The following is a 15,081-nucleotide window of genomic DNA, read 5'->3' as shown; positions in this document are numbered from 1 at the left end:
TTAATTGAGTTATTAATCATAGGATTCTACTTTAATTGAAAAGAAATATAAAATTCTGTTTATTTAATAGAAAATAGATGATTTAGAAAATATTTCCCTAAAAATAACCACTTAAAATAATTAACCAATAAAAATATTTTCTTTATGGATGGCAATTTATATCTAAATATTTTTGTTGACGATGGGAATTTTTTTGTTAATTTATATTTGTAAATAATACAATTTGATCATTTTGAAGAAAATGTTTTAAACATCATTAATATTTCGTGAAACAATCAAATCTTTAAATTAATAATAACACAATGACCACTGCAAAGTGATCACTTGAAAATAGCTACCGTGGTGGCTTTGGCTTCGTTTAGTAACATCCCTATTTTTTCTAATTTATGTTCTTTTTCTCTATTCCCTAGAACAAAAAGAGAATAGAAATCCACTTACTAACATCAACTAATTTTTTTATTCTCAAGAATAGAATAGTAGCTGAAAAATAGATTTGAAACAAAAATATCAAGTAGAAAAAAATAATTTATTGTTTCTGAGAATAATTTCTAGAAATCTTTTTTTTCTTCCTCACCATTTGCCGTCCGTCGTCTGTCACCTCTTGCCATTGGTCCCTGCTGCTATTTGCTAGCCATCTACCATTGACTGTAGTCGCCATTCGCCAGCCACCAATTGTCACTGCCGCCATTGCCACTGCCACATGCTAAAGGAGGAGCAAGAAAAAGGGAGGGAAAATAGAAAAATCTAAAAAATTTATTAAAAAATAAACTAAATTCTATATTGCAAAAAAAAAAATTTGTGATTTGTACCAAACGCATTCTATTCTTTTTCTATTTCGAAAATAGAAATTTTTTATATTTACTCAACACGTTATTTTACTTAGAAATTGTTCAAGGAAAAGAAATAGAAAAAAACTATTTATAAAAAAAAAAAATTGATTCTCGGAGTAGAAATGTTACCAAACAGACTATTTATTGTCTCCTTGCTTTCAACAAAGGACTTCCCTTCATTTCCTTTTCTCTCATTTTTCTAGTTCCTTCTTTTTTTCTTTTTCTTTTTTTTCTTTTTCGTGCATAGGAGAGACCCTATCCAACGTAATCTTACCTCTTGTGGTTATTAATATGATATATAAAACCAGCTTTTAATTTAGTGTCCAACTTAAAATGACCACAGTGACCCTTAAATAATTGAATTAAGCAAGTGCCAATGGCTTAACGGTAATATACGAAAACCATTTGCACTCAAGATTACAAAAATATTTATTCCACTTTCCACTCATGATCCACTTCGCTCTCCTCTCTTAAAAATAGTAAATTGTCATTGCTCATGCAACCCACCTTTCTCTTCAAATCGACTTCTTTTTTTTGTTTTCGTAATTCTTCTAATCATTTTTTAACGGGTACTAAATAGTGAATAGTAGGATGTGCAATTGAACCAAGTTTACTCATAATCAAATCGGATTACTTGGAAAACAGGTTCAAGAACAGGTTCCTTTTTTAACTGATGTGGGGACTAGTTCCATTTTTTGGGAACCAGTTGAAACTGGTCCGGTTCCCAGTTTCAAGTAAAGGACCATTTGGGAATCGGATCGATTGGATCGGTTTTGAAACTGGTTTTTACTAGTGTTAAAAAAAGATTTGTTAACTGTTTTAGATAAATGAACAACTTTTTGTAGTAGTTGTGGGAATGAGATTAATATTAGACCCATGTGTTGCTACTTATGTTTATGAAATGTTAAAATTTTTACTTTGCCTTGCAATGTTTGTTTATGATAATTAGCCTCGTGAATCTTTAATTTTTTGTTTAGTTAAAAATTTTATGTACTTATTCATTACATGTGCTCCATGTTTCAATACAAATTAGTACAATTACGTTGTTGTTTTCTCGCGTATTTATGTCAAATTAGAAGCCTTATAATATATTGGGTGGTTATAAAACAGATTCCAGTGCAGATTGGGTAGACCCCATAACTAGATTGAAAAGATAGGATGGGTTCCAAAATAGGTTCTAGTGCAAAAAAAAAAAAAAAATGAGTCCAAAAAAGAGAATAGGTTATAATAACATAGGGTATAGGGTCTAGATCTAGAACCTATCCACTTTAGAACCGATCACTCCTAGAAAATAGCAGGGAGAATGACATTACAAATGCTAAAAATTGTATAAGGCACTCACTTTAGCACGAAAAAATTATGTCAGTGCTTATGGATTTTTTAATTAAATCTCAATGCCTAGGTGGCTTTTTCATTAAAAAAAAGAAAAAAGAAAGAAAAGGAAAGTCCATATGGACGATTAAGTGGCCATAATCGCAAAACAACGCTGCATTAGAGAAAATCTCTCTTTCTCTATTGTTTTCTCTCGTTCTCTCTTTCTCTGTTGTTCTCCTTCGCTCTCTCTTTCTCTCTCATTCAAGCTCTCGTGGGGATAGAACCTCCATTTGCAAAGATGCTACGATCGCCGAATCTTGCAAATCTCGTGTTTCGATACTTTTGTCTTGGAGCGAAATTCATCCTCCAGGCCAGACGATGTGATCGCGGTGAGATCGAACAGGGTTCGACTGGGTCGGATGGATGGGGACTCCTTGTTGTCCTCGTCCAGCTTGGTTGAGATGGAGAACGAGAGGATGGAGGATTGCATTGGGGTTTACGAGTTCCTTACGTGGGATTGGAATTGTCCTCGACGAGTTGGAGCTTCTAGTCACGGTCTAGGTCATGAAGGAGTGACTTGAATTTCTTCACAAATCGGGGCTGACGATCGAGGACATCAATTTGAGATGATTTCCGAGCTTCGGGATTGATCACCGCTCCACAACTTTTGGCATCTCCTAGTGTCCTTTTCCCTTTTTGTTAGAGAGTTATGGCTCACCAGAGCTGGAAAAGAGAGGGGTCAAGAGCTGGAAGAGGGTCAGGAGTTGAGAGTGGGTAGAAAAGGATGAAAGTTCAGAAGAAAAGGTTTGCCGGATGGTCACAAAATCCAGTGTATAACAGAGCTGAAATTACATATTCCTAACATAGTCATAAAATCCAACGGATAATAGATAAAAGAATCCGGTGCAACTTGCACATTGTTCAACAAATTATAAATAGCTTTCTCCCAGATGAGAAAGCAAACTGAGAAATGATTCAAAATAACACATACAAGAATTCACAAACCTATAAAATTTTGGCAACACCTAACCCACACGCATTGACAGCATCTCCTCCTATTACAAGTGGTACAGGTGGAAGTTCAAGCGTTGCACATCAAGGTTGAAAAATATTAAGTTCTCTAGACTGCAGATGATTGATGATTCGCACTTAGGCGTTGGCATCTCGCATATATTGGAAGATGAACCTCCTTTAAGCCACAAGTTAGTTGCGGTAATGAGAGACTCTTTTTGGCAAGTGTCAAAAGCATAGGTGATTTGGTTAACGGTGAATGCTTCTATTGGAGTTATCGTGCCTTCGCAACTTATACGTGAAAAGTATTCCATTGACTCGGTCCATCTACACCAGTACTATTATAGCATGCCCCCCAAGGAAACTAGTGATCAATAGCTATAACGGTGTTGGTTCATATAGACTAAGTCTATTCTATTACGTTATAGCATTTGCAATAATTAATTGGCCCAAGTGATTCCATTTGTATTATATCACAATTGACCTTGCCATGAAATGCATATGCAAATCTCTCTATAAAATAAAAAGAATGCAAAGGAGGATTTCAATCTCGAACTTTTACTATTACATACCAGAAAATATCCTTTGGAAACTTATAATCTCATAATACTAAAGGTGTGATAAAATCCTAACCTATTTTATATAATTAAGACCGGAGATGGAAGAACGCTTGCTCCTTTGTTCCCCGCGTGGCATCTCACCTTTCCTTTATTAACACGACATGGCAATACACCTACATAGTTTTGCCACATGGCTCGAAATTCAACTGAAATTCGACTAATAAGCTTTTAACTTATTTATTTAGGGCGACGTTACTCTACCCCAAATGACTAAATCGACTCCCATTTACACTAAAAGGATAAAATTGCCCCAATCTTTCAATTGTAGTTTAAAGAGATGACCCTACTCTTCCTTTTTTTTCTATCTTTTCTTTTTCTATTTAGATGATCTCCCAACTTTCACATCTTGAACATTTTGAAGTTTGTAAGAACTTATATTTCTTACTAACCATATTTTGCACACTCAAATTTACGTGATAGCATCCTAAAGTCATAAAATATAAAATGAAAATTACCAAAAAATCATAAATCTATTGCAATTGTATTAATTCAATTTTAAACTCTTTTTTACCAATTGAGTCTTAAGCATTTTATATTTGCGCTAGATCAATCAATCCAACCAATTTTAGCTGGAAATTGCCAACATAAATGCCGGCCATCTTACGTGATACTACAAGCATTGACATTAACAATTCGTAATAATATTTTGATATTTTTAATTTTTTTCTCTTTCCTTTTTTTTTTCTTCCCTTCTTACACTACATCCACTATTGTGCCATTTGTTGAACATTTTGGGATCAACAAAAGCCTCAAACTCATACCAATATTACAAATATACCCTTAATTATAGTTCCATCCAAAATAGCAGTGAAAACTCTACGAGGAAACTAATGTAGAGATTGGCAGGCAAACAGAGTTGTGTGAATCCAAGATGGCTTTATCGAAAATATATGGTGGTATCATAGTATCACGTTAGCAAATGCAAACACTTATTTACTTAAATCCACTTACAAATTGACATTTGCCATCGACTTGGAATCAAACAAATTTTTTTTTAAAAGTAATATTTTCCTCTCTTCCTTGTCCATCACATTGCTTTCCTGAAATGACATCTCAATCATTTGGGTCGGGCCGAACCATAACAAAAAACGCTCGGAAGTGCACCCTTTGGGTCCATGCAGGCTAAAGGGCTCGGCCCATCAAACCCATGAGAAGGCATAATACAATTCACTAAGGTCTTGTTTGGTAACCAGTTAATTCTTGATTATTTTTGTTTTTTTTCCCATAACAAAGAAAAAAGAGAAATCCGTTTAGTAATGTCAGTTAATTTTTCCACTCCTAAGAGTAAATTTGAAACATAATTAAAAAGTAAAAAAAAAAATTACTTTTTTATTCCCTGAAACAATTCAAGAATCAAGTCATTTTCTTTTCGTTCCTTTTTTTCCCCCTCTTTCTTTATCTTTATCTTTTCTTTTCTTCCTCTTCCCCTTCTAGCTAGTCGTGGGGCTTGGCAATGGCCAACGAGGTCACCGACTCTCGTCTAGCCTATTGTCAGCCATGACCGAGGCCAAGCGACTAACTAGGGGAGGAAGAAGAAAAAAAAGAAAGAAAGTAAACAAAGTAAAGAAAAATCTCATAAAATTATTTAAAAATTAAAAGAAATTCCATGTCATAAAAAAAAAAAAATTGTAGGATCATACCAAATACATATTTATTCTTTTTATAGTTTGGAAATAAAAATTTTGCCCAGTTACCAAATACGTTCAAATACTCATAAACTCATCTAAGGAACAAAATCAAAAATATTTTTTTATAAGTAGAAATTGTTTCCAACAATAGAATGATTGCCAAACAGACTATAAGCACAAAAGTGGGACATAAAAGACATTTGGTGTAATAGAAAATTGGTTTTGAATTAGAAAAAGGTTCATTCCATTTATTTTGCGGACAGTTTAGGCATGTTTGTTTAATTGTGTTTTTGTTCCCTAGAATAAAAATTTCTGTTCTTTTGTTCCGAGAAACAAAAAAAGAACAGAAACACGTTTGTTTACACTTTTGTTTTAAGGAACAAAAAATCTATTTTTGTTCTCAGAACAGATTTAGAACATAAATAAGAAATATAAAAAATTTATTTCTTGTTCTCGGGAACAATTCTGAGAAACATTTTTTTTCCTCCTTTTTCTTCTTCTTTTTTCTTTGGCCGGTTGCCGGCCTCAGCCATGGCCAATGACCAGCCGTCGAGAGCTAGCGAGCCTTGCCGTGATTGGGCGAGGCCGCTAGCCCTTGTTAGCTAGTCGCTGGCCTTGGTGACCGGCCAAAAGGAAGAAAGGAAAAAGGAAAAATGATAAATAAAATAAAAATATTAAAAAATTAAAAGAAAAAAAAAAATTATACAAGTTTACTACATGTGTTTCTATTATTTTATTATTTCGGGAACAAAAATTTTATACAATTACTAAATGCGTTTTTCTATTAAAAAATTATTCCCTAGAACATTCCCAGAAACAATTTTCTTTGAAACCATTTTTCAACACGAACGTTACGAAAGACGCCATTTTAACATGTGTGATTATAACCACTGGGATTTGTCCAAGTAGCCACATTTTCAACATGGAAGGGGAACCACTGGAGGTTCGCCCCAGTGGCCACCCTTCCAACATGGAAGGGAGAGGTGAGGGGTTCAAATTCTCACCTTTTAGGAGGGAATGGGGTAGGGACGCGTAAGTTTCGAGAATGGGTTGTAACTCCCATGCCCTACAAGAGGCGGGGCACAAGTCTGTGAGTGAGTGTAGACTATGAATAGGGTAGGAATGACAAAAAAAAAAAAAATAAGGAAGGGGGAGGTGAGGGGTTCAAATCCCCACCTTCTCAGGAGATGTGATGGGGACGCGTAAATTTCAGGAGTGAGTTTCGACTCCACGCCCTGCAAGAGGTAGAGTAAAAGTCTGGAGCATGGCAAAAATCTGAGAGTGAGTGTAGAGCAAAAGTCTGAGAGTTAGTGTAAAGTAGTGAGTGTGAAGAAAAAGTCGAGTAAGTGTAGAGTAGGAATAGAGTGGGTGGGAAACAAAAAAAAAAAAAAAAAAAAAAAAAACATGTGTGATTACGTTACCTCTTTAGGCATGCTACAATAGCAATGAAAGGAGACCCACTTCACGGTTCTCTTGCCATAACCTCTTTCGTCTCCTCCCACAGGCGAGGTCGACGTTCTTCTTTCGCCATCCATTGACTGTTCCTTTTGGGTTTTCGATGGGTCTTGTGGGAACGTGGGAGGAGTCGTGGGTTTGGGTTGCTTGAAGTCGGCGTTGATTGTGTTGGTTTATGCCATTCGAATCTGCTTGTGGGTGGGCGTGTGCAGATTGTTTTGTTTCTCTTGGCTAAATCCCGTGCGGTTGTTGGTTGTTGAGGTTTTTGACGGGTGGGTATGATGGTCAACGCTAACTGGAGGCCCACTCGACCGGTTGGCGGAGGAGGCGGGGGCACCGAAGCTGCACTTGATGGCCGCTGTTGGAGGGTTCAGTTGCCGCCCCGATCAGGGGAGAGGATTGTCGACAAGATGTGAGTGCTCCTTCCTTTGCTAGGGTTCTTATCGTTTTCGTAGGGAAAATTGTGGAGTTTCATGATGGATTGTTGCTTTGGGACTGTTTCCAAGGGTTTAGCAGGTTAATGAAGTAATAATGGTTTTACAATATCGTCTTGTTATTAGGTCGAGGGGCAACATGAATTCTGGGGTAGCTTTCGCTGTAGTTTTTTTCTGGTTGGATAATTTTTAGTCTTAGGTAATTGTCAATATGGGATCTAGAGGGTATGTAGGACGGTAGCTCTTGTTAAATTGGTGATAATATAGCGTAAGAAGATGGTTTTATTTTTTTCTTAATTGGAATGAATTCTCTTCTATTTTTGTTTGCAACCAGGAGGGTTTTCCATAGTATGTAGATGAACATAATTGCAGAGGTAAGGCCTTGTGGCTTTCTGGCAGGAAAACAGTTACCGGATGATCGCCTGTTATGCTGGCGACAAAAATTTACTTATCCAGAGCCTGAGGATTCTTAGGCATCTTATTGCTTGTAGGTTGTGTTTTTTCATATTAATCTCAATTTTAATTTTCCCCATTCCAGCTCAATCGTGTCACTGTAGTTGTTGTAGGGGTTGAAGGCCCAAAGGTTTTCCACAGGAAACTTTTTCTTTGCCTACCTTGAGGTGCAATGCTTGAACTCCCACCCTTACCACTTGTAATAGGAGTAGATGCTATTAATGCGTGTGGATTAGACATCGCCAAAATTTTTTAGGTTTGTGAATTCTTATATGTGTTATTTTGAATCATTTCTGAGTTTAGCTTTCTTATTTGGGAGAAAGTTATTAATAATTTGTTGAACAATATGCGACTTCCACTGGATTTTTTATCTGTTATCCATTGAATTTTATGACTATATTAGGTTTATGTAATTTCAGCTCTGTTATACACTAGATTTTGTGACCATCTCCAGCAAACCTTTTCTTCTGACCTTTCATTCTTTTCTTACCCACTCTGAACTCCTGAACCTTTTCCAGCTCTTGTCTCTTCTGTTTTCCAGCTCCTGCGACCTCCCTAACCTCCATTGACCACCATGAACTCCAGCTAGCCATTGACAAAGGCCCCCATTGACATCGTAGGCTCTTTTCCTCTTCTTTTATACTGCTGTTTGCTTTCTCTGAGATGTTGAAGACTTTTTCCTCTTATCTTCTTTGCTGCGTGCAATTTTTGAGGCCGGTTCTGTCGGGAGATACCTACAAGGTAAATGGGTTTTTGTGCAAATAAAATCCTTTGATTTATTGTTACAGACCAAAAAGGACTTGTTGAGAGTGACAGAGTATGCTGGACAGAGGAGATTGTTGATGTACATCTCCAACAAGGACTTGAAATGGTGGATGGATTACCATGCAGCTGTAGAACCTGGTAAAACAGGCGTATGGGGAATTAGATGTCGTAGTTGGAAGAATTACTGGTGTTTCAAACACGTGGTTGGACTGTACTGATGTGGAATGAGAAATTAGTCAACTTAGTAGATTGCTTAGTGGGCCAATTTAGTGTCTCATGCCTGTTTTGTGGTGCATATATCTCTCTGCATCCAAAACTTATTATGGAGAGCACAAGTTATCCCGTTTCTCAAGGGACAAAACCTCTATGCCCATGTCGATGAAACCAAACACGTCCCTCTGATGTAGCCCTTGCAACAAGTTGCTTCCATCATGAGTCTTCTAATTGTGTCTCTCTCAGAATTGGTTTTACCTTTGATTATTGGTAAACCAACTAGCCTAAGCTTAATGGAAATACATAACAATTTTTGTCTTATTAGACTTGAGAGCATACAAAAAAAGTTCCTCTGGGGAGATTGGGATGATGATCTGAGATTTCACTTAGTAAATTGGAGTATTGTAACACAATGAGTTGCTAATGGGGGGGTTGGGGGTAAAGTCGTTTGTTCTTATATATAAAGCTTTGCTTGGACAATTGGGATGCTTTCAAAAACAGACTTTCTATTAGAGTGGGAAATGTTAGGCATGCTATGTTGCAGGATGATGTGGTGTGGAAACACTGCTTTCAAAGACTTATTCCCGGATGTGTGTGCATTAGCAAGAAACAAGAGAGCTAGTCTAGCTGATTGTTGGAAGACTGACAACGGAGAAACAGTGTCATAATTAGTAACTTGTGTAGGGATCAAGATTAGAAGCTCAAAGTTTTCTCAATTTTTTTTTTTTTTTTTTTTTTTGGGGGGTTGTATGAAGAGACATTAGATGTGAGGACGATTAGGCTACAGTAGAATTGTTATACCTCTGGAACTTTTTTTGTCAAATCCTACTATTCCAATCTCTGTTCTACTCAGATGCAATTACAACAGAACACACTCTTCCCGTAAAAATCTATTTGGAAAGTTCAGATTCCATTGAAGGTTTCTTTTTTTTTTGGCTAGCTGCTTGGGGATTTATTCGTACTTTGGATAATCGTTAGAAGGGAGGAAAAATACTGGCCTATAGGTGCTTTTTGTGCAAGACTGAAGAAGAGATCGTGAATCACTAAGTTTGACATTGTAGCTGGACCAGAAAGATTTTGGCTATGCTTTTTATAATTTTAGGAGTAAATTGGTTGACCTTAGGCATAGTATGACATGAACTTCGGGCTTGGGGAGGGACTTTCAGTTTGTGTCAGAAAGAAACAGATGACTAAGATGATTCCTCTCCTTGTTTTTTTGGCTCATTTCAAGAAAGAGGAATAAAGAGGCATTTCAAGGAGTTGAATCCTCGTGGGATTTTTTTTTTTTTTTTTGGGGATAATTGTTTGTACACTCTTCACTATTGGTATGCGGGAAAGTCCAATTTCAAACATCTAGTTTGTTGGAAATGCTAGTCTTTTTGTGCATTATTTTGTATGGGGGTGGCTTCTATTTTAATCCATTTTGTAGCGGTGGTACCTGCTTGGTACTTAATGAAATCTTAATTATCATTGTGGAAATATATATATCTATTGGCTAAAAACAATTTCAGCTGAAGTGCAAAATACTGTGAGGTATGAGGAAAATGTTTACGTTCTTGCAACAAGCCAGGTATTATATGATGTCCATGTCCACCATGTGCGTTTCATTCTCTTCGATCTTATCTTTGATAGCATTTTATGTGTTTCCCGGGAGCTAGTGCTTACTTATTCTGTATCAAGTTTCTATGTGGATAGAGGATGCGTGAACAAACCGGATAGGCTGTGCTTAAAAAAATTTGAAAAGCGTTCTTTTATTGAGAATTCCTATGATGCGTGCATTTATGTAGTAACTGGAATCGTTTAAATATTTAAAATTAGCTTTGCACCAGTGATATCAGGTTTGCTCAGTGCTGTGATATTGTACTGAGTTTTAAGTTATAGTTTCAAATTGATATCTACTTTATTTTCTTTCTAATTTGATTATTTAATTAGTTGGTCTATTATGAAGTGATTGAGTGATTTCTGCTTCCTTTCCCTTTTAGCCTTACTATTGGAGGAAGATATCTTTGAAGATGTTGAAAATGGAGACAAAGTCTCAGAGTACCTTACCTAATGCTTTGCCATCGGGGAATAGCAGTGAGGAATTGGGTACGACTTAAGTTCCTGTTACTTGATACCATTGATATAGGAATTGGAATTTCTGTTTTGTTATCCCCCTGTATATTTACATATATGTATATTTTGTCTTACACAAATTTTATGCTTGCACTATTTTTTATTTTATTTTATTGATTCATTGTTTTTGGAGACTTAAGTCCCAAAAATTGTTATGATACAGCATTTGAGTCCTAAAAACTTTCATTGTGTGCACTTAAGTCCTAAAATTTGTGATAGTCATCCACTTTAGCTCTTCCATTAGCTCTTTTATGTTTTAGTTGACGGAAAATCTACATGACTTTTTTATTTATTAATGGCCACATAGTATTAAAAGATAATAAAAAAAAGTCGTGGCATCTTCCTTCCACTTAAAATTGACAGAATTAATGGAATGAATCAAGTGTATTCAATTGCAAGTATTGTGACTTGAATGAATGAAATGAAAGTTTTAGGACTTAAGCACATTAGCATAACAAATTTTAGGACTGGCCCTGGAATTCTCCTTTTTTTGGGCTTTACATGGTACACATTCATATTCCCACGACAAGCTGTGCTGCTTATTTATAGGGTAAATGCTCCACTGGCACATGGGACTTTTGGTGGATTTTCGTTTTAGTACCCTGAAGTTAATTTCTTTTTGCCATTCTTGCTCATTTGTAACCTTAAATACTCATTTATACCACGGGCAGTGGCACAATTGAATTTCTTTGTTTCATTTGTAACCTATTGATTTAAGAATTGTAAGATCTTGGTTGTTTGCTTCATAGAATCAGATACGCATTTGTGAAGAACAAGTTCAACTAGAAAGGGCCAAATGCTTGCATATTTTGTAACTTCCTCCCACATCTTTGCCTCAAAATTTCTTTTTCAAAAGGTGAGTCTCTCTTATGGTGTCAAAAGATGCATGCTTGCAAAAGATAATTTACATTACTCTTTTATTCTTTTGTTTCTTTAAGATTTCAAGATCAATTCATGTACATGAACTTCACAGAGATTTTTATTTAGTACTTGCCGAAAAGAAAATGAGTGAGTAATTGTTTGTCTGTTTTTGCATATCCATTATCCATCTAGTATCACTTGCTCAGAAAGTTTCAATTTAAAGTAATTAAAGGTCGTCCTCGAGGTGCATCTATCCCTCATTCCTTTAATCTTTCTTTGCTATTTGCATTTGCTGCTGCTATGCATGTATCGATCCGGTTTCTTGATACACTAACATAACTTGTATACATTGTATGTCATCTCAAGTTATGCATCCAAAAAATCAAGGCCAAAGCCAACCAATTGTTAATTCCTTAGCTGTGGATCAGCCTCAAGCAAATCAACAGTGGTTAGTTCGGAAAACTCAGAATAATTGTTCCTTCTGAAGTTCAGGTTGGTTTGGCCTGCCCATTAATCTAATAAGTTAGCCTCCACTCCTCTAATCAAATCTCTGCCTCTGTCTCTTCCTCATTTTCTCTCCCGCTTGTTCCTCTTCCGCAATTTCTCTGCAAATTCTCATACTCCGGTGGACTTTGTTGCTCTCTCACTCTTCCATTCTTTGTAATGCCTCCATTCCCTAAGTAGCTCAAGCTTTCCTCTGGGTTTTCGATCTCAATTCCTTCACGTGCTATCTCTTGATTCACTTTTGATTTATCTTTTTTTCTTTTTTTGAAGAAAAGCCATGGGACTTTTTAGGGTTTAGTTACTTTCCTTATGTGCTGATAAGAGTTTAGTCTTTTTGTCACATTTCTTGCCAACCTTACTCTTCATCATCATCAGCAGGCAAACGTGCTCGTTTACCTCCTTCCAATCAAGATGAAAGGCGAAACTCAGTGGATTACATCAGTGAATTGCCCGACGCCATAATCCTTCATATCTTCTCCTTCATGACCACAAAAGACGCCGTCAAAACCAGCATCTTGTCCAAGCGATGGCGTTCCACTTGGACCTCTAATCAGTATATGAGTTTCTCTTTACCCCTTGGCAGTATCCTGAAGAGCTTCATCACTTTCGTTGACTCGGTGCTGTTACGCTGCACCGCAATTAAGGCAAAAAGATTCCTCTATGATGGTCCTTGTTTCGCCTTGATACAATCAAGTCTTGATAGGTGGCTCCAGTTTGCCATCAAGCACGGTGTCGAAGAGGTATCAGTAAACCTGCGTTACTTGCGCTACAAAGATTTTCTGTTGCCGCGAATCTTGTTCTGCTGCACCACGCTGGTGAATTTGCGTGTGTCCCAATGCTGTTTTAGGGTGTTTGGCACTGTGAATTGGTGTTCGCTGAAGACATTGCGCATTGATTATGCAAATTTGAACAATGATGGGATGATGAGAGTTTTGGGTGGCAGCCCTGTTCTAGAGTTCCTTGAGTTGAAAAGTTGCGTGGGCGTCAAGCACATCATGGTTGAATCAAAAAGTTTTAGAGAGTTGGTGATTGATTCTCATGTGTTTCGTGGTCGAGCTTCGATGCTGAAAATTTCGGCCCCACATCTTCTCAGATTGCGTCTATTGGGCAATTCTCGAGGGGGAGAGTTTAGACTAGATGAAGTATCTTCCTTGATTGAGGCCGAGTTAAATTTCAACATGAAAATTGCACTCAATAAGGTTAAGGCTCGTGCCAATCTTGTCAAGGGGCTTCTCAAGAAGCTGCATCATGTCACGAAATTAGTGATGGGAAGCTGGTGCCTTCAGGTGCAAGCCGATTCTTTTAGCCCTATTATTCCTGGTTCAAGTTGCAGACATTCATTACACACTCTGCCATTTGATTAGGATAAATTGTGAGATTGTTTATTGGTGCTTGATGATACCATGCTCAAATAATTGTTATTTCAGAGAAACCTTGTCATCTTATCAACGGAATTTTTGCTGGATAAGGCTCTTTTCCTTTTCATAAAAGAACTTTTCACACCTAAGTTGATATCACCTTTATGGGTCCAGCATTACATTGACTTCGATAAGACTAAATCTGATGTCCTTGTTTGCTCATTCGTTTGGTCTGTTGGCTATTGTGAGAGGTCTTTGGAATTGCAAGCATGTCTTATATTTAATCTTCTTTAGTGCTTAGAGAAAGTAAAGTGATCAGTTTCTGCTTCTCTCACCGCAATGATGTGCTTAGGTGCTGTTGCTAATGGAGGCGAGAGATATGTCTCTTCCATCCTTAGAATGTCGGCATCTGATATTACTCGGCACAGCAGGTCATGAGGGAGCTCCTGAGGCTATAGTGAAAATACTCGAAAGTACGCAGCTCTTGGAGAAGTTATTCTTACAAACAACTTGCACCCCCAATTCTGCGGTACACGGCTGCTAGAACCCTCTCAGTTCACTGGGTTAATTTAACACCAGATTTGCTTGAACATATACAGATTGTGAATTTTAGCCTTAGGCCGCATATAAACCTGTCGTTTCTTTTCTTCTTGTGATTGAAAATTATTTTTGTCCCTGTCTATTTAATTGACATTTTGGATTCTCAATAGATTTATATTTCTCTTGGTGTTGTAAATGCTATATTATACTCTCAGAGCTCGATATTTGTCTCATCTAGTTCCAAATGTGTATCTCCTCCTTAGTCATGATGTTGTACATCTGCAGATTGAGTTGAATGCGGAGAGTGTAGGCCATCGCGTCATTGCTGGAGAAGAATTTTGGAATTTGGTAAGGTGGAGGATCTATCAGTGTTTGATGCATCTCAAGCATGTTGAGATTGTTGATTGCGGTGCCAATCTGCTAGCATGGGAACCTGTTCTTTCCCTGCTCAAGTTTCTCCTCCAGAATGCACTTTGGCTGGACAAAATAGTGATCAACAGTACCAATTCCAAATCATCCCAAGCATTTGAACCGTCACCGCGGCTTGAAGTGGCCCGGATTCTTCTGTCGCAGTCAAAGTGTTCTCCAAGCGCCAAGGTCATTCTTAGATATCCTTTCCAAGGATGTCCGTCTGTGTAAACCCTGATCATTTCATCAACACCGGTGATTTCTTTTTCTCCGTTTTGTACCCCTAAATTTTAGCTTAACATTTTCAGGAGATGTAATTATATGTACCTGTTGCAAATTAACCGATTCGTTCTGACGTGTCGTTCTTCTTTTCTTTTGTGGTGGTAGAACTTTCAGTCCTCTTATTGGGAGAACTTTCGTTCTGACGTGTCGTTCTGACGGCCCTAGCCAGATTTGACGAGGGCAACCCTTGCCCGATGCCAGCGAGGGCTGCCCTCGCCTGACACCGGTGAGGGCCGCCCTAGCTAGCCCAGGCGAGGGCAACCCTCGCTTGATGCCAGCAAGGGCCACCC

General features: G+C 37.4%; 1 protein-coding gene across 24 annotated transcripts; it reads left to right on the top strand.

Annotated features, from left to right (window-relative positions):
- Positions 1–6,863: 6,863 nt before the first annotated feature.
- LOC104445335 (F-box/LRR-repeat protein 25) lies at positions 6,864–14,866 on the top strand. Of its 24 annotated transcripts, XM_039312617.1 has the most exons (8): positions 6,864–7,270; positions 7,627–8,361; positions 10,706–10,811; positions 11,588–11,694; positions 12,066–12,147; positions 12,579–13,489; positions 13,914–14,090; positions 14,387–14,866. In XM_039312617.1, exons 6-8 carry the CDS (start codon positions 12,686–12,688, stop codon positions 14,738–14,740), a joined length of 1,335 nt encoding a protein of 444 aa, XP_039168551.1. In that variant the 5' UTR covers positions 6,864–7,270; positions 7,627–8,361; positions 10,706–10,811; positions 11,588–11,694; positions 12,066–12,147; positions 12,579–12,685; the 3' UTR covers positions 14,741–14,866. The 24 variants fall into 24 exon arrangements, with proteins under 24 accessions (XP_039168551.1, XP_018730211.2, XP_010057501.2 ...); XM_018874666.2 differs by lacking the exon at positions 7,627–8,361 and having other exon boundaries at positions 12,582–13,489; XM_010059199.3 differs by lacking the exon at positions 7,627–8,361.
- The last annotated feature ends 215 nt before the right edge of the window (positions 14,867–15,081 follow it).

This window comes from Eucalyptus grandis, chromosome 5, assembly GCF_016545825.1.
Source record: "Eucalyptus grandis isolate ANBG69807.140 chromosome 5, ASM1654582v1, whole genome shotgun sequence".
Taxonomy (NCBI): domain Eukaryota; kingdom Viridiplantae; phylum Streptophyta; class Magnoliopsida; order Myrtales; family Myrtaceae; genus Eucalyptus; species Eucalyptus grandis.
This window is presented reverse-complemented; position numbering and strand designations above follow the sequence as displayed.